A 23,323-nucleotide genomic window follows, 5' to 3' on the forward strand; every position below is an offset into this window, starting at 1 on the left:
AAAAAAAAAAAGAAAAACAAACAAACTAATTCACCCACATACACACACACACACACACACACACAAAAAAAAAAAAAAAAAAAAGGAGGGGGGGGGGGGGGGGCTAACCAAAAGTCTGCTATTTTAGAAGAGGTATTTTGAAAGAAAGACAAGAATTCAAAAATAAACTAAACATGTTAATTTAAATTGTTTTAAAATTCTACTATAAATGAACTTTAAAGAATTAGTCTCTCAGCTTGATATATCAAGTTTTGCTGAGAAAACAGTATCTCAAGAAAAGAGGTATAAACTGATACCTGTCTTATGAAGTGTCGCCACTGCTCTGAAGATGAGCTAAAGAAATTTGTTGCCCCTTACCTCCAATTCTGCCTCTAACACCTCTTCAGTGGTTCGGGTCCGATCTTTTGGTTTCTTCCACGTCTTTGGTGCAGTTATAGATGTTTGAGCTGAAATACAAGATCAGGCTTACTACTTGCCACTGTGAAGCCATGCAGGGAAATACTAGGTCTAAATAATACCTGTATTCAAATTTAGCAGGAAAAAAGATGACTTCACCTATACCAAGGAGACAGTTGGATGATCAAGTGAACAATTGTGTAGTTATAGCCCAGATATTACAATGGCAAATAAATATCTTAGGCACAAACTTACAGCTTTCCAACAAGTAGTCGAGGTTCCTCCTATTTAATGGTTATGACATACCTAGGCATGTAATTTAGCATGTGGTGAGTATCTACACAAGAACACCGGCTTGTGAGCCAATTCTAGACTATGTCTACTTCTATTAACCAACAGTGGAATCTTAAGCAAGTCATAAAAAATACTCTATAAATCTTCTTTGTTACATACACCTCAAACCAATTTTTCTCTACCCTTCCCTTTAAGAGACCATAATGAACAAGAAATGTGGCCTGTAAGGTAAACTGTGTTCTCAAAGTACAGAAACTATGGGTGGCTTTAAATTTACTACTGCCTCACAGCGTCTATTAAATATGTATATTCTGTAGTTGTCTCTTATTTTTTTATGGATCTTCTGATTTGATATAAGCAGTCTGTTTTATATGCATTTTCCAACATATTTGTGATATTAACTCTGCTTCCATAGCAGAATGCTTTTAAGAGTTATGAAGTTTAAAGAATCTGTACATTTTATTTTAAATTTTACTTTATTTCGCATTTGTATGAATTCAGCTCTAAATTCCATTCTGATTCTTTGGTATTAGATATAAACTCAGGAGTAGTTTCTTATAAATAACAAAAGCCAAAGTAAGATGTAGATAAACTAACTTTTCAAGAATATATCAAATATACCCAACACAAAAACATTAAATAAAACCAAACAACACATTTCTTCTATGAGTAAAATAACACATTTTTTTTTTGTCTTTTTGTCTTTTTTCGTGTCCGGCAACGGATCGCAACCCTCAGTGTCGCGCCTGTACCGGACCGGGACCGGCAATGGGATCGCGACACCTCGCTCAGCCAGTGAGCGGGAACCGGTCTGTATGTGGGATCCGAACCCTCGGCGGGAGTGCCACCACACTCCCAAGCGGCGCACTGTAGCAGTGCGCCACCAGGCCGGTCCTGTAAAATAACACATTTAACACTTTTTTTCCTCTTCCTAAAGCTACTTATCCAGCAGAAATTGTTACTTACCTTGTTCAAGTGGCTATATAAAATCTTGATTTTTTTTTTCGGCAGCTGGCCAGTATGGGGAGAAATCCCAACCCTTGACCTTGGTGTTGTAACACCATGTTCTAATCAACCAGGCTAACCGGCCAGCCCATAAAATCTTGATTTAAAGCAGTAATTCACAAAAAGAGGTGGACAGAAAGAGAACACACCTCTTTAGGAGATGTGTTTTAAAAACTGAACACAGATTACACCTAATTTCTAGCGAGACTGAGATACACATCCTCTCTCCTACCATTACTGATGAGGAGGTGCAGTAAAATTTGGATGTGCTGGGAATGGGGCAGAGGAGGCAGGGATGGAGGGAGAGAAGCATAGAGGATAGGAAGGTAGGATGGAAGAAAAAAAAAAAAGAAACAAACAAACACACTGATTCCCTGATTTACAGGACAATTAATACCAAATTAACTAGAATCGGCTTAAAAGTCAAGATCCTGTGTCAGATTTGTTCTCTTCAAGTCCATTGCACAGGGAGGGCACTCAAATTTGCTGACTTAACAAATAATAACAGCTCTATGTGAAAGAGGTATTACCGACACTGCCAAGGCAAAGACAAATTGTTTCCTCCTTGTCTCGCGTTAAAACAACACAGGACAAGTGACAATCTCTGCATGGGATTCCTAATAACCTGGATTTAGAGATGCTTAAAGAAGCCTCTCCCCATAAGAATTCTTAAAGGCACATTTAGTTTCTACTACTTTGAAACATGAAATAAGTAAATACAAACAAAAAAGCAATACCGATTTCAAAATTTTTGCAAATTTTTATATTACTGGAAGAAAAAAAATTTGTTTTCCTTCAGAGTTTTTTTGTTTTTTTAAGCAGCTGGCCAATACGGGGACCTAAACCCTTGACCTCAGTGTTATAACTGAGCTCTAGAAAACTGAGCTAACTAGCCAGCCCCAGAGCTCTTCTTATGAAATGACTAATGTACAAATTTGGAAAAATATTGGGGACAAAGACATGTTTAATCATTGAATTTTAGGAAGATTCTCTCTGCAGAAGTTTTAGAATTTAGATAAAGGACTCCACCAAGTTAGAAATATTCCCATTTTCAACTCCCGCTCCATGTATGGAATACAGCCCATTGTGCCACATCAAAATTCCTGTTAACAGGTATAAAGCACAGTGCAGTTACATTTTTCTGATATCTGTAAGATGTCTGATAAATCATCCCCATAATCAGAAGAACCCCTTGTCTTTCATTTACATTTTATACAGATTCTACTGAAGTCAAATTGCTACTCCTCCAAATTAAGAACCTAGGAGATAACCACTTTCTTCGACAGGGCTAGGACTAACGTAAAAGATTAAAAAATTTGGGCTGACCCCGTGGCTCACTCAGGAGAGTGCAGCGCTGGGAGTGCAGGAGTGCCGAGGCCACAGGTTCGGATCCTATATAGGGACAGCCGGTGTGGGCGACACCAAGCTAAGGGTTACGATCCCCTTACCGGTTACAAAAAAAAAAAAAATTTGCTGGTTTTTATTAAACCCATGGGTGTTTTTAACAATAGTTTCTGTTGAAGCCTGAAGCAGTTAGAATACTGAGAAATACTTTTATGTAAAATGGTGGATCTTACAGGCATAGAAGAGTCAAGAGTGGTTAAGACACAGGGATATAATGTATCCTAAGGAACTACTCTATGTAAAAACATGATAGAGAATATGCACTCTTTACTTTTCTTTGCAGAAATATCATTCTACAGAAGCTCCAAATAGTAAAGTCATGAATTTTAGTCTAAACTTCTGACACTGAGATATGTCAGCAATGTAAGTACAAGAATGATAAACATTACTCCTATCACTGGCATAATCTCCCCTTATCTAGATTATTTAATGTATTTTTTTCTAATTATGCAAAGTAAGATGTGGACATTTAAGAACACTTATAAAGTACCGACAGATATAAAGTTGAAAGAACCATCTTATCTCTAAGATATTGTGAATATATTGGTCTATCTTCTTTCTAGCATTTAAAAAGCACAATTATATATGTATCTTATATTTAGTTTTATAACCCTTTTTTTTCACAGAACTTCAAACAAGAATTTAAACTTTTATAGTTTTGGTCCTCCAGTAGGAACTATTCTAACAAATCAACTCTGTTAAAATCCCTATATATTCAATTTGCTAATTTTTTTTTTTTTTTGTGACCGGTAAGGGGATTGCAACCCTTGGCTTGGTGTTGCCCACACCGCACTCAGCCAGTGAGCGCATCGGCCATCCTTCTATGGGATCCGAACCCGCGGTAGGAGCACCACTGCACTCCCAAGCACTGCACTCTCCCGAGTGCGCCACAGGGCCGGCCCTCAATTTGCTGAATTTTGATTAAGCTGTTAAAAGGTCATGATTAGTATTTTGAAAAAGGATAATTTGAAAGCAATCAATTCATAAGGGAGAGAATTAAAGTTTAAAAAGATATAATAGGCAATGAAGAACTACACAAAGTCTAAACGTACATGTTTTTTAAAAGTCCACATTAAGATGAAGTTAAACGGGATCGCAACCCTCGGTGCTGCCATGCTCAGCCAGTGAGCGGGAACCGGTCTCCACATGGGATCCGAACCGTCAGCAGGAGCGCCGCTGCACTCTCAAGCGGCGCACTCTCCCGTGTGCCACCGGGCCAGCCAATAGCACAGATTTTTATAAGCTACTTCTAGTAGCAAGGATTTGGCCTCAGGCTGAGATTAAATTAGAATTTTATAAAAGGTTAGGGTAGGGTTAGATTAAGGTTCAAAAATGGAAAAGGGCAAAACACAAAATTATACCTACCTACACTACATTTATAACCATGTAAAATATTTATGTAAAGCCTAGAAGGAAACAAAGTCTAATGCTAATAACCGAAGACTACTTATTTGAATAATGTATAGCTTTTCTCTTTCACTATAACAATAATTTTAAATTGGTAAAAATAAAAAAGTAAAGCTTTTTAGGTTGATTTCATTCATTGTTTCAAATTTCTTTTTATCCTGTGGAAGCGTTTTGTTTTAGATTTTAGGACAGTCTGTTCTTTATGAAAATATCATTGGAATACATTCTTAAAACTGTTAGATTTAGTGGGAACATCATAATTTTGCATATGGTTTTGATCTCTGGAGGATCTAGAGAACTCGTGTAGCTCTTAGAGAGTATTAATTTTGTGCTGAAAAAAACTTCATCATTCCACACAGGTGGTTTTTTGGGGGGGGCACCTGGCCACATAAGTTAAAAGAATCTGAAAGAGATGATGACATATGACAGGTAAACTTTTAATCCTCAAGTATTCTACTAGCCATGCAACATAAATATGAAAGCAACTTTTAATAAAGATTCCATGTCGGTAAATTTAATATTGCTTCTCCTTACTAGATTATTTATTTCTTCACTAATCAGGCAGGTGCCCAAGTAAGTTGTTACGGCTTTAATTTTTTTTTTTCCATTTTTCCTTGTGCCAAAAGGAAAGAGATCTTTTCCTCTCTCTCTCCCCCTTTTCTTAGATCTCTGGATGGAGAAAACTTGTAGTTGCAAATCCTTCCTCTGTCCCTTAGATATATAAGTAAGACTTTGTAAAAACTAAAGAAGCCTCTTAGTATTACAACTCAGGAATGTTTTTTAAGAGCCTGGGAGCCATCTCTTTCAAATATAAATATCAGTGAAGACAAGAGCCCTGTCTCCCTCTCATCATGGGAGTTTCACCTAGACACCTGCATCTGTTTGTCATAAAAATATGAGAAGTTTTATTTTTCATTTGAATAAAGGCAATTAACTAACACAGATGCCACTCAAATTACCAGGAGAATTTAGAATGAACTAGATATAGCAAATGGTGCTGGTCAAGTCCTGTTAAATGAGGATAAGTTACCATTATATTAAGAATATGTAATGAATATATGTAACATGTAATGAATTATACCTGTCTGACTATATATTATAAAAGAGTGAGATTTCCTTCAGTCTGCAATATCATTAGTGGGTTGCCTGTGAGGATCACTGCAGTTTTATTAATGATTTTTCAATAATAAAACTATTTTCTTTCATTTCTACATTTGTGGAGAAAATTTTCTGGGTTGGCAGGAGATTTTTTTTTTACCCAGCAATTTGGTAACAAGAATGGGATGGACTGCAAGTGACTGAACTGAGCAGGCTGGCAGATCTTGTGGTCACATAATACCCAGGTAAGAGACCCTGAATTATAAAAGGTCTCTCTTACAGCTCTCCATTCTTTTGGAATACAAATGAACTCCCTAGTTCCAAGATTTGAAATCACTGTGTCCAGAGTCTGGGTCTCTGGCTTGAAGTGACCCAAAAGTAAGATGACCCATGAAGACTTATTGTACAGACGTTTCACTACTGGTGAGAAGGGCCCAAGTGCATCATCACAGGGTTATACATAAACAGTGTAGAATGTTCCAACAATGGAACTTCAGTGAGAATTCTCCCCCTTAACACCTTTGTTTAACTCCTTTTCATTCATTCCTGACATTTTTTCACATTTTTGTTTTTTTTCTCCTGGCTTTGAGATCCTACAAGTTGGAAATTAATCATTTTGATTACATCATATTCAAGAACTCTGTCCCTTTAATTAGAATTTCTACAGGCTATGGATCTTATTCTGTGCCCCCCCCCCAACTATTCCTTCATGGATCCTCATGGGAATCTAGGAGACTGAGGCAGCACAAAGAAGAAACCCAGGTGAGAGAAGGAAAAGTCTTAAAAGAAACACTACAGAGTTAAGTCTACCATTGTTTTTCTAGCATCTTCTCAGGGCTTGCTATTTGAAACTCATATTGGCTTGGTAATTATGCTTCCCATTATATACTAAAAATAAGTTTTCTGCTCTATGACTGCTTCACAAGACGTGAGCTAGTCTCCTCAAGGCCTAGCACTGGTGACAAAAAAGTAAGTATAATAAATTGAGGAGTCTAGACTTAAATTCTACCAAAAAGAGACTTCTGTAACACAATTTAAAATTTTTTACCTCCAGCTTTAACATTAAACATCATCAAAGTAAGAGTCAAATCTAGGTTTATTAATTTTATTGATATTCTCAATAACTACTTTTTGGTTTTATAAATTTTTTTTCCTGTTTATTTCATTTATTTCCTAGCTTAATTATTTCCCTTCTACTTCCTCTGGATTTAATTTGCTCTCCTTTTAATATTTTTAGGTGGAAGCTGAGGTCAATAATTTGAGAATTTTTTTTCTTTTCTAATATAGGCAGTTAGTGGTATAAACTTCTATCTAAGTTCCATTTTAGCAGCGTTGTAGGCAGAATAATGGACCACCAAAGATGTCCATGTCTCAGTCGCTATCCCCTATGAATATGTAACCTTATGGCAAAAGTGACTTTGCAGATGTGATAAAATTAAGGATATTGAGATGGGGAGACTATTACCCTGGATTAACTAGGTGGATTCAATGTAATCAAAAGGGTCCTTACAGGTGAAAGAAGGAGGTAGGACAATCACAGCGATCTAAAGATGCTATACTGATATCTCTGAAGATGTAAGAAGGGGCCCAACCCAAGAAATACAAGCAGCCTCTAAAACATGGAAAAGGCAAGGGAACAGATTCTCTTATAGAGATTTCAGAGGAAACAAAAGACCTGTTGATACCTCAATTTTAGCCCAGGGAAACCCGTTTTGAACTTCTAACCTCCCAAACTGTAAGATAACAAATCTGTGTTGTTTTTAAGCCACTAAGTTTGCGGTGACTTATTACAACAGCAATAGGAAATGAATACAAGAAAACATCCCACAAATTTTGATATGATGGGTTTTCATTTTCTTTCAGTTCAAAATACTACATACTTTCATTTTTGGTTTCTTCTTTGACCTTCGAGACATTTAGAAGTATGTTATTTAGTTTCCAAATATTTGGGGGATTTTCCAGAGGTATTTTTCTTATTGATTTCCAGCATAACTGCACTGTGATCAGAGAACATACTTGCTTTGACTTGAATCCTTTTATGAAATTATTAAGATCTGTTTTATGAATCACAACATGGTACATCTTGGTAAACCTGACATGTGCACTTGAAAAAAATGTCTATCTGCTGTTCAAGTGTCTAGTATTAATTAGGTCAAGACTGTGTTATTCAAGGCTTCTATGTCCTTACTAGTTTTCCATTTTCTGGCTCTAATTCTGTGTTTTCCAGTTATTTCAACTCCTTGCCTCTACTTTTTGAACATAGGAAATACAGTTACAGTAACCATACTTAATAACTACTTAATGATTTTGTCTACTAACTCTTTTGGGGTGTGGGGGGCTAGCTGGTACAGGGATCCACACTCTTGACCTTGGTGTTATCAGCACTCTAACCAAGTGAGCTAACTGGCTAGCCCTCTGCTAATTCTAACAACTGTGTCAATTGTGAGTCAGTTTCAATTGATTTAATTTCTCTTCATTATGGGTCATATTTTTTTCATATCTTCAATGGTGAATTCTACCAAATGCTTGAGGAAGAAATACCAATTCTACACATTCTTATCTAGAATACTGAAGAGGAATGGAATACTTACTAACTCATCCTCTCATCCTATGCGGTGAGCATTACCCAGGTACCCAAACATGATAATTACCAGAAAACTACAGGCCAATATCTTTTATGAATTTAGATGCAACAATAAAAAGAAAAAAAGTAAACAGAATTTTAGTAAGTAAAATTCAGTAATACATAAAAAGAAAAATACATCTAATGAAGTTTTATCCCAGGAAAGCAATTGGTTTAACATTCAAATAGCAAACAATATCAAACAAGTAATTAATGAACAACCAAAAACATGATTGTCTCAACAGATGCATGAAAACCATGTGACAAAATCCAATACATATTCCTGACTAAAATTAAAAAATCTTTCAGCAAACTAGAAATAAAAAAGAAATTCTTCAACTGGACAAATCAAAAGCCCACAGCTAACATCATTCTTAATGGTGAAAGCCTGAATGCTTTCTCCTGGAGATCAAGAACGTCTACTTTCACAGCTTCTATTTAACATTGTACTGGATGTTCTAGCTAATGCAATAAGAAAAAAAGGTGCATCCAGTTAGAAATGAAGTAAAACTACACTTGTTCACAGATTACATGATTATCCATGTAGAAAATCCAAAGGAATCTCTGCAAAAAAGCTAATAAAACTTGCAAGTAGGGCCGGCCCGGTGGCGCACTGCTACAGTGCGCCGCTTGAGAGCGCGGCGGCACTCCTGCCGAGGGTTCAGATCCCACATACAGACCGGTTCCCGCTCACTGGCTGAGCGAGGTGTGGGTGCGACACTGAGGGTTGCGATCCCGTTGCCGGTCCCGGTCCGGTACGGGCACGACACTGAGGGTTGCGATCCGTTGCCGGACACGAAAAAAGACAAAAAGGAAAAACAAAAAACAAACAAAAAAAAAACTTGAAAGTAAACTTAGCGTGGTTGCAGGATATGAGACTGATATACAAAAGTCTACTGTATATTGTATTTCCATATACCAGTCACAAACAAAAATTGAAATTAAAAATACTATTTACAACAGCATCAAAAGATATGAATTTGACAAAAAGTATGAGATCTGCACACCAGAAATTTTAAGACATTGCTGAGAGAATTAAAAAAGACTTAAATAAATGGTGAAATACCACATTCATGGGTCAGAAGACTCAGTTTTGTAAGATGTTGTCAATTCTATGGATTCAAACTCAGTGCCAACCAAATCAAATTCTAACAGAGTTTGTGTAGAAAAAACTGATTCTAAAATTAATCTAGGGCTGGCCAGTTAGTTCAGTTGGTTAGAGTTCAGTGTTACAATACCAAGGTCCAGGGTTTGGATCCCTGCACTGGTCAGCCACCAAAAAATAAATAAATGAAGTGAAATAAAATTAATCTAGAAAAGCAAAGGAACTAGAATGGCCAAAACAACTTTTTTTTTTTTCCTTTTTGTCTTTTTTACTGACCGGTAACAGGATCGCAACCCTCGGTGTCGCGCCCGCACCGGGGACCGGCAACATGATTGCAACCCTTGGTGTTGCGACCGCACCGCGCTCAGCCAGTGAGCGGGAACCAGTCTCCACAGGAGATCCGAACCTCGGCGGGAGCGCCGCCACGCTCCCAAGTGGCGCACTCTTCAGTGCGCCACTGGGCCGGCCCCAAAACAACTTTGAAAAAGAGTAAATTAGAGGACTTAGTACTATCTTATTTCAAGGCTTATTACAAAGCTTCACTCATCCTGATTGTACAGTACTGGCATCAAAAACTGGTAAAAGGCCATGAAAAACAATTACATCGTATAATTACATTGTATAGTGTACTGTTGAATATACTAACTATCCTGATTTGAGCATTACATATTGCACACAGATAACGATATTTAACTCTGTATCCCACAGCTATGTACAATCAACTACTTTCAATTAAAAAAAAAAGATGCCTAGCTCAATGGAAAAAGAAGAGAATCCATAAATACACCTGTGTATGTACATACAATGTATTTTTGGAAAAGTGCAAAGGAAATTCACCAGTGAAAGGACAGCCCGAAATTTTCATACATAGCTGGCAGAAACATAAAATGGCACAAGTACTTTGGAAAATGACATGTCGTTTCTTAAAAAATTAAATATATACTGACATATAACCTAACCATTCCACTCACAGGTATTTATCCAAGAGAAATGACAGAATATGTCCCTACAAACACTCGTACACAAATGTTCACAGCAACTTTATTTTAGTGCCAAACTGCAAACAACCAAAATGTCCATCCATAGGTGAACAAATAAACTGTGGTACATCCATACTTGGCAATTTCTAATAAGCTACTAACATACCCAACAAGATGGATTAGTCTACTAAGTGAAAGAAGCCAGACAAAACAGTTTATGCTTTCATTTATATAACATTCTAAAAAATACAAAGTGATCTATAGTGACAGCAGACCAGTGCTTGCCTGGAGATGGGGGAGAAGATAATGTAGGAGGGAGGAATTTATAAACAGTCATAAAAAGGCTTTAGAATAGCACGTATAGTATTTTTCCATTTATAAAAAGAAACATGTATCTGTATATACAAGTAGTGAGATTCCAAGCGCTTTTTTCCTTCCTAATTTTTGTTGCTTTTTATATTTAATTTTCTTCTTGTTTTAAATGACAAAAGTTTCAGTTGAAACATGTATCAAAGAAATATCCTTCTCTTCCAACTACCCAATTCTACTCACTTGAGATGAACCTTGACTAAGCAGGTTAATAGTCTTTGGTATATAGTCTCTTATACCCTTATGGCTCATACAAATAATCAAAATCAAATATACAAGTTTATTTTAAATAGAAAAATGGGATCATACTAAACAGGTTATTTTGCAACGTGCTTTATTTTCACTTAATCCCTCCTGGTCATTATGCAGCTCTATTTTATATCAGCTGCACAGTACTTCAAACTATGCATGCCATACCATATCTTTTCAAAGACCTTATATTTTTTTGTTGTTTTTCTTGCCACAGAAACACTTTAAAATATATCCTTCTTTACTAGTACTTTTATTTCCAAAACTAGTCAAAAAAGGTACACATACACACAGGCTTATTTATTTTCATAGATATTGTCAGACTTAGTTCCAAAAGGTTAAAGAAATTCACACTCCTATCACAAATACGTGAGTGCTGGATTTCCTCCATGCTCACCAGTACTTGATATATTTGACAAACTAACAGCTAAAAAGTGGTATTTCTACATCCACTGATCAGGGTGAAAATATTTTCCTATTTTTACTGGCTTATTTGTTCTTTCTTTTCTGTGAATTTCCTATATATCATAAAGTAAATTAAAGAGAAGACAGCATCTTAAAAATGCTTACAATCTAGCATTTCTGCTCAGCAGGTAGGCTGCCATTTTACTCTAGCTATGGGTTTTGAGAATCACAAAGAATGAATATGAAAAAATTCTTCCTTTAGAGAAGAAAATCAGATGTTATTTTCTATTGTGATGACTAGGATATTCTTCTAGAGATACCAAAGTCAGAATGTTATTCTCTATTGTGATGACTTCAGTTAGTCCTCTGGAGATAAATTCCATTTTATTGCACAAATAAAATTGATAAATATTTGTCGTTTAGCTGAAAAATAAAGTTTTAATTAATAGCATACCATTTCAATAACATAATACGATTAATTAAAATTCATTGCTTTTTAAAAATAGCATATTTCAAGTAAAAAATTCCTGTTTTCAAGTAAACTTTGAATACAAAAATTTTATTTACATTCTTATTTTTTGTTAGTGCAAAGAAATAGCTTATTAATAGGCGAACATTATAGCACAAAAGTCTGTAAAAAGGGCAACAAAATACTACCCAAACTGAAAATAAATTATCAACACGTCATGGCTGGTGACTGGATAAAAGAGAATTAAATAACAGAGTATGTGAGGCTTATTCTCTATTTTTAGGGAGAAAGAAATGTGACTCCTATTCCCAAGAACATGAAGTTAGGAAGACTGTCTTTCTTGGATAAATCTACTTTGTAACAGAAACTGACAGAACTCTAAGAAAAAGAGGCTTAAAAATTCTAGCAATTTACATGGTAGACTCTCAAACTGATCAGAAATTAGCTGATCATCATTCAATTCTTTGTTTAATCTCCTGTTCTGACCAAAACTTGGACCAAGATTTTGAGGGGTTTTTTTCCCCAGTAACCTCAAAATCCTTTTCTACAGCTGAAGATTTAAAGATAGAACAAATGTTTACACTTTCTGGTTCTTTAGACTTTTACACTCTCTTTGCTCATTCCCTGGGAATGCTACTTTAGAATAAGCAGTGGCACAGGTTTCCTGATAGTAAATCCATGAATCATCCATTTAGAGAAAAAAAAAGTCCCAATATTATTTTCGAAACCTTTCCTGTTAAAATATATTTCAATAAGTCTGCCTCACATGCCTAGGAATACAAAGTGGAGTGGGGAAAGGGGGATGGAGAGGGAGGTCAGGGGTAATTGGGGGGATAAGTGGGTGGGGGACAGAGGGTATAATCACAATTTGTGGAAATGGGCATGCTGCCAGTATGTATCTAGCCATCACATCTTAGGCATGAGTGGTGACAGTCTGCTTTGTACCCCATGAATATTAACTGATAAAAACAAAATTGAGTGCCGGCCCCGTGGCTCATTTGCTGAGGCCGCGGATTCGGATCCTATATAGGGATGGCCGGTGCACTCACTGGCTGAGCGTGGTGCAGACCACACTGTGCCGAGGGTTGCGATCCCCTTACCGGTCCCCCCCCCCCCCAAAAATTGATATTTTGTGGTGCTCCAGAAAAAATTTCATGTCTTTCAGGGAGGAAAAAAAAAAGTCTGCCTCTCTTTTGTTCCTCCAAACATACTATCTGTCTCATTCAAAGAGATGATTATTTTATGTAATAGATATGTTTATTAAAATGTGGGGCTGGCCAGTTAGCTCAGTTGGTTAGAGCGTGGTGTTATAACACTAACGCCAAGAGTTCAGATACCTATACCAGCTAGCCACCAAAAAAAAAAAAAAAAAAAAAGTATGTTCTTCATATTTGGGTGAATACGAATACTTCATATTGGGTGAATATTTGGGTGTTAAAAATAAATTATGTGTGGGCTGGCCCGGTGGCGCACTGCTACAGTGCACCGATTGGGAGCGCAGCGGCGCTCCCGCTGAGGGTTCGGATCCCATGTGGAGACCAGTTCCCGCTCACTGGCTGAGCGAGGAGCGGGCGCAACACCGAGGGTTGCGATCCCGTTACCGGTCAGTAAAAAAGACAAAAAGGAAAAAAAATAAAAATAAAAATAAATTATGTGATTAGATCATTTATAGGAAAATTGTTAATCCATGTGATATCCTAAATGCATCAGATTTATAAAGAGAAAACAATCTCCTAATTTTTCCACTGATCAACTACCCTATTTTGTGCAGAGAACAATGCTATATGTTGTTTTTTGTAAATGAAATGCAAAGGCCAAAAAAATAGCCAATATAATTTTGATGTAGAATAAAAAGTTAGTGGACTTGTAAGATATTACAAAACTAAGGTAATTGTGCTATTGCACAAGATTAGACAAAGAGAATACAAGTAGCTCAATGGAAACCATCAATATAGGTAGAATATGAAGAGGTATACCAGCTCAACAGTATTTCATTATATAAGCTGACCTCAGTATTTGAACATGCTGAAAGAACAGCTTCGGGCTCCAAACCATGATTCTGAGGTCATGGTTGATGCCACAGGATTGCCATGTGACACACATGCAACACAGACTGGACACCAGCCCTCAATTTATAACAGGATATGAGCTGATGATTACACAGTCATATACGTTTAGCTAGAAGAATATTGCTGGATCCAAGTTTTTGTCATCATAGTCCGGCTTCTGATATTTCCAGGTGAGAAAATAATGCTTCCTTAAGTATGTAGCCTACAAGCCCCCAATTGGCTTGATGTTTGGTCTTTGCTCTAGAATGGAATGGACAACAGAAGAAAATGAACACCTGCTTCTATTCCTCTCTTAATGTTTCAGGTCTGTGTGCATTCTGCCTGGCCATTTGCCTGTGTTTTTGTTCTCATTCCCTCCAGAAATCCCCAGGATCTCATCCGGCCATGCGTATGAGAGTTTCTTGATTTCACTATTCTTTCTCCAAATCTGTGGTGCTTATATCTGCTCAGGCGACACAGTTTCTCTCAGATTAGCAAATGACAACTTTATCACAAAGGCAATAGTCTTTTTATTCACCATTACACTGAAATGTATTGCAGCATTTGATACTGTCTGATACAAATTCTCCTTAAGTCTTCTTTCACCCCAAATTCCTATCAGTCACCAAGTCCTGCTGTTGTTTCCGTTATCTTCTTTTGGAATCTCAGGACTCCTGTTTCAAGTATCAACTTCTCTTGACTGAACACTTATTTTTTGATAATGTCTCAAATACTGAAAATCCAAAGTGATTCTGAAGTGAATTCACTTGCATGAGAAGAAAACCACAACTAGCCTCACGATCTACCTCTTTAATCGACACATTTCTCTGGTCTCTGAGGCATATCAAAGTTAGAAATTTAGCTTCCACATTTTGGTCAACATTAGGCCCATTTCCTCCTCTACAGTGCTAAAAATTTTACCACCAGCCCATTTACTGTGCCCTTACTACTCTATACAATCAAAGATTTGGATATAAATTAAGAGTATATTATTGGAGTTTGAGCCCTTTGAGAGGAAAGACTATCTTACTGTCCTCCTCTAATAATACAGTGCCTGGCCCATAGTGGATGCTCACTGAAGATCTGTTAATGAATACATGACCTGCAATCAAAATCTATAACAATCTTTCTCTTTATATTAGGTAGGTACTATTATATTATCTCCATTTCAGAAATGAAGAAACTAAAGCACAGAGAGGTTAACTAAATTGCCCCAATCCAGAGAATTTAAAGGTTGGAGCTGAAATTTAAACACAGATGCAATTTCTTTGTTCTTGGTGGCTGACCCGTATGGGGATCCAAACCCTTGACCTTGGTGTTATGGGCACCACGCTCTAACCAACTGAGCTAAATGGCCAACCCTACAGATGTAATTTCAAAACCCTTCTTTCCAACACAATATCCTGCCTCTCAACTTTACTTTGTTCCTGCAATTTCTCATCTGATTCCAACTTCCTTTTATCTTGGTTGTCTTTTGGTTTTGTAGCAGGAGGGAATGTGCAGTTTAGCAAGGGAGGGTTAGTGGGAAGAATGTAGTTTGTTAGTTTTCCCTATGCCTTCGTGTGTCAAGTCATTAGGAAAGTAAAATGGTAAGGTACATTTGTTCCAAAATCTCAGCGGAGGACAATCCATTTCACTGCTCTTTCTGCACCCTTTTAGGCATTTTTGCATTTTAATAAACACTATTATGCCACTTCTACCATCATCAAAATAGACTGCAATTTAATTCAAGGTAAGTCTAGTACAGATGCAGAAATGTCAATCACTATAGCACAAATATATAATTTATTTAGAGAAGAGACTGCAACACAGGTAGTTACCATTCCATTACTCAATGTTTTTCATCTCTAAATAAAATGCTACATACAGCTCACTGCCTTGAATATGTAAACACGGATAGAAAAAAGAAAACCTCCCACCTGATCATCAGTTACTCGACATTACCAGTGGTTTGCAAAGACCAGAGGAGTTACCCGTAATCTCAATCTGAGAGAAGCATCCAAGTAATAAAACACACCCTAACAGGGGCAATCGCTTATTCCCTCATCTCATTGCCTTATCCACTCTGGTATTCAGACATCTGCCTCTCTATAAAATCATCAAGTTCCCAGTGGAAAGAAACTTTGCCTTAGTCATTTTTGTGGTCCTAGTGGTCAGAAGAGGGTCTGTCACATAGCAGGTAAAAATTAACTTTGCCGGAGCAAATCAAATCAATCTATTCATCAATTTGATTCTGGATTTTCCACCAAAAATAGTTAAGCCCTGTTTTATCACATTCTCTCTTGGCACATTATAAAAACCCATGGTTAGGCCATCTATATTTGTCGGTTTTCCATGACAGTTCCCAATTTGAATATTCTTCCCTAACATGTCCCAAAATATGGATCATAATAGACAATAAAAAAGTTCTAATTTGTTTTAAAATAACTTTAAAGAAATCTAGAGCCTATTATTGAATTCTGAAGAAGAAAATGTCAGTATTTTTTCCAACTTTGGTTGCTCAAATGTTTTTTAAATTGAAAGGTACTGAATCTTAAATCTAAAAAAAATGAAAAATTCCTGCCCTCTACTTTTTATAAAAAATTGACCTGATGTAAATGGTATTAAGAATTTACACAAAAAATAAATTTCTGAGAAGAGAAATACTGCATGTTCTCACTCGAAAATGGGGATGGAAGGAAGGAAAGAAGAAAGGAAGGAAGACAAAAAAATAATAAGTTGAACTTTCAGGAGAGAGCAGAACTGTAGTTACAAGATGCAGGAAAGGGGGGAGGAGAGATAGTGAGGTTGGTTAACAGAAAAAATAAGTTCTATGGACGTACAGTCAAGCTAGGCATCTATAATTAACAATAATTTACTACATGTTATCAAATGGCTAGAAGGGAGGAAACCAAAGGTCCTCATCACTAACAAATGATTAAGTTTTGTAATGATGAATATGCTAATTACCCTAATTTGATCCTCACACATTATATACATACATGTATTGGTACTCAGCTCTGCACCCCACAAATATGTATAATTGATACATTTCAATAACAAAAGAAAAAGAAGTAAATTTCCGAGGAATACTTCCATTCTTCCTATTCGTATTACTGAAGAATAATATTTGATGTTAGTAATAAACAAGGCACTGCAGGACTTCAAGAATATTAGAAATCATTCAAAACAGATGGTAGGTATATTCTGAAATTTTACAATCTATGTTTCATATATGAGATAATTTATTATGAGAGTATTATTGTTTGAATTAGAACCAAGAAACATAACTGCAAAATTTAAAATTAAACTTGTGTTTGCTTGTAATTATAACAAAAGTTGTTCTCATTTATGAATAAAAGCATTTCAGAACAAAAGAGGAAAAAGTTAAAGTCTTCTTTTCCAGGGCCGGCCCGGTGGCGCACTGGAGAGTGCGCCGCCTGGGAGTGTGGCGGCGCTCTCGCCGAGGGTTCAGATCCCATGTGGAGACTGGTTCCCACTCACTGGTTGAGCACGGTGCGGGCACAACACCGAGGGTTGCAATCCCATTGCCGGTCCCTGGTACGGGCACGACACCGAGGGTTGCAATCCCGTTACTGGTCAGTAAAAAAGAGACAAAAAAGGAAAAAAAAAAAGTCTTTTTTTCCACAACTTGTTCCTAGGTCTCTTGTCCCAAAGAAACCATTATTATTTCTTGCTTAACCTCTGAAAATAGTGTATATGTAAGCATATGTGTGTATTATATGAGGGTACTTTAAAAAGTTCATGGAAAAATGAAACTGACAGATAATAGAAATCTTTGCATGAACTTTTTGAAATACCCTTGTATGTATGAATGTGTACAAAGCCTTTTTTTTCATAGTATACATGCTGTTTTGCACCTTGGAATGGTTTTAAAATTAGAGTAGCATCCAGCATGTACAGGAAAGCCATACTATTAGGGGCTATAACATGACTTATAATGTGATTTATACAATTTATGAAACATCCGTGTGCAATATCATATTTAAAAGGGAGTTTCTCCCTATATGACCAGATATACTGATTTAAATATCTTAAATGTCACTAAAATCTTGTTTAAATTCCATGTTAAAAAAAATCATAAATAACATTTGACAGTTATGGGACTCAGTATCTGTTAAATAAATGGCAACTATTAATGGTGGTATTATGTTACAAAAGCCACAACACAGGGCTGGCTGGTTAGCTTGGTTGGTTAGAAGGATGGCGTTGTAACACCAGCCACCCCCGAAAATAGATAGATAGATAGATAGATAGATAGATAGATAGATAGATAGATAGATAGATAGTAAAAATAAAAGTAGATTACAAAAGCCATAATACAGTAGTCTTCATCTATCTGTGGTGGACACTTGAAATCACGGGTAGTATTAAACCCTATATATACTGTTTTTTCCTATACATACATACCTATAATAAAGTTTAATTTATAAGTTAGGACACAGCAAGATATTAACAAGAATAAATAATAATAAAATAGAACAAGTAAAATAATATAATATACTGTAAAAAAGTTATATGAATGCGTTCTCTCTCAAAACATCTTGTTGCATGTAATGTTTTCAGACCATGGTTGACTGCAGGTAACTGAAACTGTGGAAAGAGAAATCATGTATAAGTGGCGGAGCTACAGTAGTTTTTGGATGCAATCAAGATCTCACCGAATAGTGAATGAGGTAACTAAATAATGACTTCTATTTTAATTCTTTACGTAAAATAGGTACACTAGGTACTGAAGTGCCACCCGTGTTACATGCATGGTTTCCGGAATCAACAGAAACTCAGGGAGAAGTATCAACTAATGGACTGAGGATGATAGATTCTGTGCTTTTTGCTGTCTCTTTTTAGTTATTCCGGGCAAGTACATTTGACTTTGAACCCCCGTTACTATCTACCTGTTTATCCAACTGTTCATTTATGTAAATATTATATTCATCTCTATTATAAAAAGGATATCTTACTTCAGCAAGAATTATTTTAAATGATTTTAAATTTTGATTGCTGAAGTCTTAAAATTTGTTTACAGGATATATAGTTTAATTTGAAAGGCAATATAGAGATGTGGTGTGAGCATGGGCCACGAGTTTGAATTCTGACTCTGCCACTCACTAACTATATAACCTTCAGCAAGTTTCATCTCCTCTGTGCCTCAGTCTCCTCTTCTGTAAAATATTAGGGTTGTTGTGAGGGTTAAAGAAGTTAATACCACAGTGCATGATAAATAGTAAGCATTTACTCAATAACAGCTATATTATTAAAAAGGACAAATTTTTCCTATCAGAGTGGTGATTTTAAACACACCTGGATTTGTTATTGTCAGATACCCTAAAAAACCAAAATGAAACAAACAAAAAACAAGAACAAATCAACACCAACACCAACCTATTCATTTGCTTAAATGAGTAAGCAAACATTTAATAAAAGCTCTGCAGGGGTAATGAAAAAAATCATAGCCTCACTAAACTTGAAGAAGATATAAGGGAGCTGGAGAGAAAATATATACTTATCAATTTCACAAAAATGGAAAATTCTGTGAAGACAGTCATATTGAAAACATGACATTTTGAGCAGGTTTTGAATGTGGTCTAGGTTGAGAAGATAGCGTCAAGGCAACAATGTAGGAATTAACACCTATCAAAATGGGTGTAGGAGACTGGTTAAAAAAAAAAAAAAAAAAGCTAGGTCAAGATAACAGCAGAGGGCCTTGGAGGTTAACCTTAGACCCTGGATCCTTAAAACAACAACTGTCTATAGATCTTGGACAGATACATGGCATCCAGAAGCAATATTTTCTCTGGAAGACTTTTCTGGGAGACGTGCTCTGAAAATACTTTTCAAGAGAAGTCTGAAAGCAATAAATGCAGTAGTTGAGATATAAGAGAGTCTGAGAGTAATGAGAGTCTATGAAATGAATTACAAAGGAAAGGGGATTGAACAGATGGATGGATAAATGAATGCATAGCAGAAAAGACAAGAAAGGCTCAGAAGGGTTCTGGGTAGCAGTTGTAGAAGGACTTTAGAGAGGGTGGCTCAACTGAGGCAAAAATGTACAAGGACAAAGTTACATACAAAGGAAATGCAGAATTATTATTTCTAAAACACAGATCCCTTACATGTTTTGGCCAGAAGTAATCATCCTGCTTTCCTAGACCAGCTGGGTGTTCCACATTTGTGACATCAATCAATGCCTCTAGAATGGTTGCTACAGCTGGTATATTCAATACCTAGCAGAGAACAGCCTCTCAAACTCAGGTAAGATGTAACTACTAGTAAAATAGAATAAAAGTAATACATAGTTAGGGCATAAAATTGAGAGGGTATAATTTTTGGCTATATTCTAAAACTTCTGTGCTCTTGTACTGTTGATTATTGTGTTCTTATTGAAACCTAGTTCCTGAATTTCTAAGCTGCAACTTCACTAACCAGATCCTTACATAGATTCTGCTGGCACAAGCACATCACATTCACATTTTTTATATAACAGCTTTATTGAGACATAATTCACAAATCATAAAATTCACCTTTCAAAAGTATACAACTCAGTGGTTTGTATACATTCACAAAGTTGTGTGACTATCACCACTACCTAACTTTAGAACATATTCATCATTCCCCAAAGAAACCCTGTACCCAGTAACACTCCCTCCCCATTCTCTTCTCTCCCCAACACCTCACAACCACTAATCTACTTTCTCCTTCTATGGATTTCCCTATTCTGGATATTTATATAAATGGAATCATGTAATATGTGGTCTTTTGTGGATTTTTTCCACACAGCATAATGTTATCAAGGTTCACGCATTTTGCAGCCCATTATCAGTACTTCGTTCCTTTTCATGGCCGAATATTCTATGGTATGTATATACCACATTTTGTTTACCCATTCTTCAGCTGATGAACATTTGGATTGTTTCCACTTTCTGGCTGCCCTATTCATTTTTTTTCCCATTTCTTTTCATTTTCTATTTGCTTGCCTTTATACCTAATTTTCTACTCCTGACCTAAACAGGAAGTTAGTGATGTTATTACCATCCTTTACTTTAATTGATGCCTTAAAATTTTCAATTGCAGATTCTTAAAATTCACTGTTCTAGGAAGACCTTCTCGTCCCTTCCAAATCACAGCAGAAATCACATTGAGATGTGTCTATCGCAAAGATTAAAAGACATAATGGGTATGAAAACTTTCAATCAATGTTACAGATGCATAGGAACTATCCTAGGGGAGTTTCCACCATCTCATGCCCAGGATTTTATTAAAATCTTTTCAGAAGGTATCAACTTCTTGAGCTTCTCTTCTTTGAAAGAGAAATTCCTCAGGGCAGAGGTGTCAGACATTGCTCTTCCTGCTTTACATATATTCTATTTTATCTTCAGTACAAGTTTATGAAGTAAATACTATTATCTTCATTTTCTCAATAAAAAAGCAGACTCAAAGAGGTTAAGAAACTCACCCAAGGTCACGAAAACATAAAAGGGGAAAGGCTAAGACTCAGGAGTGTCTGACTCTCTTGCTTTGACTTGCCACTACACTTTACTCCTAGTGTTTCAAGTAAGCAAATACATGAAAAGTTACATTCAGATCCTTTGCATATAGACTCAGAAAACTGCTGCTATAACTGAATATGGGGCGTTTTAAATGATCTTCAGGCTCCTAGAACACTGATAAATTTCTGTAGATGATGCTGGAGAGGTATGAGAAGACTGGGATGCCAGAAGACCTCGTAGTAAAACACAAGAAGCTTAGATTTTATCTTGAAGAATGCCCACCTCTCCCACCCAGTACTTTGATGGGCTTTAGCAGAGACGTGAAAGAGGAGTAACAAGGCCAGATCTCTGTTTTTAAAAAGATGATTCTGGATGCTTGGTGGAGAATAAATTTGAAGAGGAGCAAAACTGGAGACAGGGATATGAGATGGATCTATGCAGAAGTGCAGAGCTTACGCAGGGGTAAAAGGGAACGGAGAGGAGGGGACAAATGTCACAAACATGTCAGGTAAAAATCAAGGCACCTGGTGAAATGACTGGACGTGAAGGAAAAATGACTTAAGGATAAGTCCATTAACAGTGGCTTCGGGATTTTAGTTTAATTAAAGCTAGTGCCACAAACTGAGACAGAAAGAATAGGTTTAGGGGATTGTTGATTAGTTTAATATTAAATATGTTGAATTTGGGTGACTCTGAGATGTCCAAGTAGAGATATCTGGTAGGCAATTGGAAATACAAGATTGAAGTTCAGAGGAAAAGTCAGGACAGAAAATAAAATCTTTGAAGTCACTAGCATATATAATTGTGAGCCATCTACCCTTTGAGTAGATGAAATCACCTATGAAGAATGTGTACAATAGCAATAGAACACGGCCCAAATAAAAGGGAATTTTTGTGGTGATGAAACTGTTTTATATTTTGGATTTTGATGATGATTACATGATTTTATATGTTTGTCAGAACTCATAGAAATGAATGCTAACAAGAGTGAATTTTACTACATATAAATTATACTCCACAAACCTAACTAAAAAAGAAAAATGGAGACAGTGACCAATAGTGTTAAACTAGGTAAGAAGACCAGTAAGATAAAATTATGTCCATTGGTAACCCTGCTGAGTGAAGTTCAACTAGCATGTGGGCAGCATAAATCAGATTATTTTAGTTGAATAGTGAACAGAACAAAAGAAATTGTAAACTATTCATGAGAAGTCTGGATGAGAAGAGGAAGATTAAGTTTAAACGGTATTAAAATGGATATGTTTTGGCTTGAGATACTTCAGCATGTTTACAGACAATAAGAAGTCCAGGAAGAGGCACTGAATATATACAAGACTGCAAAGAAACAAGGCCAAGAGGTTGATGAAGGTTTGGATACACATAAGTTTGTAGCTGGGGGCAGAAGGTTAAAAAAGGCATACACAGTGTCCTCAATGTTCTAAACAAAGAAAGAGATATGGCCATGTGCTACAGGTGAAGAGGGTTGGGCAGAGTACAAGATTTCACAACAGGAAGGTCATAAAAGGAATGGCTGACGTCGTCGAGGTGGACAGGGAGAACTCACAGTGGCCTGTACAGTGTTATCTTCTCCAGCAGTGCTTTGCCTAAGGGAGTTAAAGAAAAGGAGTTGGGGGGGGGGGGCAGCACTGATTCAAGATAAGACTTTGTTAGGCAGGTTTCTCAAAATTGAAAAGAAATAGGAATATCACAGATTTTGTAAAGAAGGTAGCTCAGATAATCCTTCTCCTCCTCTTTGCTCAAATCTCACCTCCTATTGAGGCCTATGAGTCTAATCATGTTATCAATACTACAACCTGCTGCCCCTCCAGCATTCCTTACCCTGCTTAATTATTTTTATAGCACTTAAAACTTTCTTTTTTTTTTTCCTTTTTGTCTTTTTTACTGACCGGTAACGGGATCGCAACCCTCGGTGTTGCGCCCGCACTGCGCTCAGCCAGTGAGCAGGAACCGGTCTCCACATGAG

The 23,323-nt window shown here is 36.6% G+C and overlaps 1 protein-coding gene across 3 annotated transcripts in view; it reads right to left on the reverse strand.

The window, feature by feature from the left end:
- Positions 1-23,323, reverse strand: part of EIF4G3 (eukaryotic translation initiation factor 4 gamma, 3) — a 196,929-nt gene that overhangs the window by 89,947 nt on the left and 83,659 nt on the right. For all 3 annotated transcript variants that reach the window (XM_008590706.1, XM_008590701.1, XM_008590697.1), the window contains exon 12: positions 358-446. In XM_008590706.1, coding sequence (XP_008588928.1) covers positions 358-446 — 89 coding nt within the window. The remainder of the gene's footprint in view (positions 1-357; positions 447-23,323) is intronic.

Source organism: Galeopterus variegatus, unplaced genomic scaffold (assembly GCF_000696425.1).
Source record: "Galeopterus variegatus unplaced genomic scaffold, G_variegatus-3.0.2 Scaffold142, whole genome shotgun sequence".
Taxonomy (NCBI): Eukaryota; Metazoa; Chordata; class Mammalia; order Dermoptera; family Cynocephalidae; genus Galeopterus; species Galeopterus variegatus.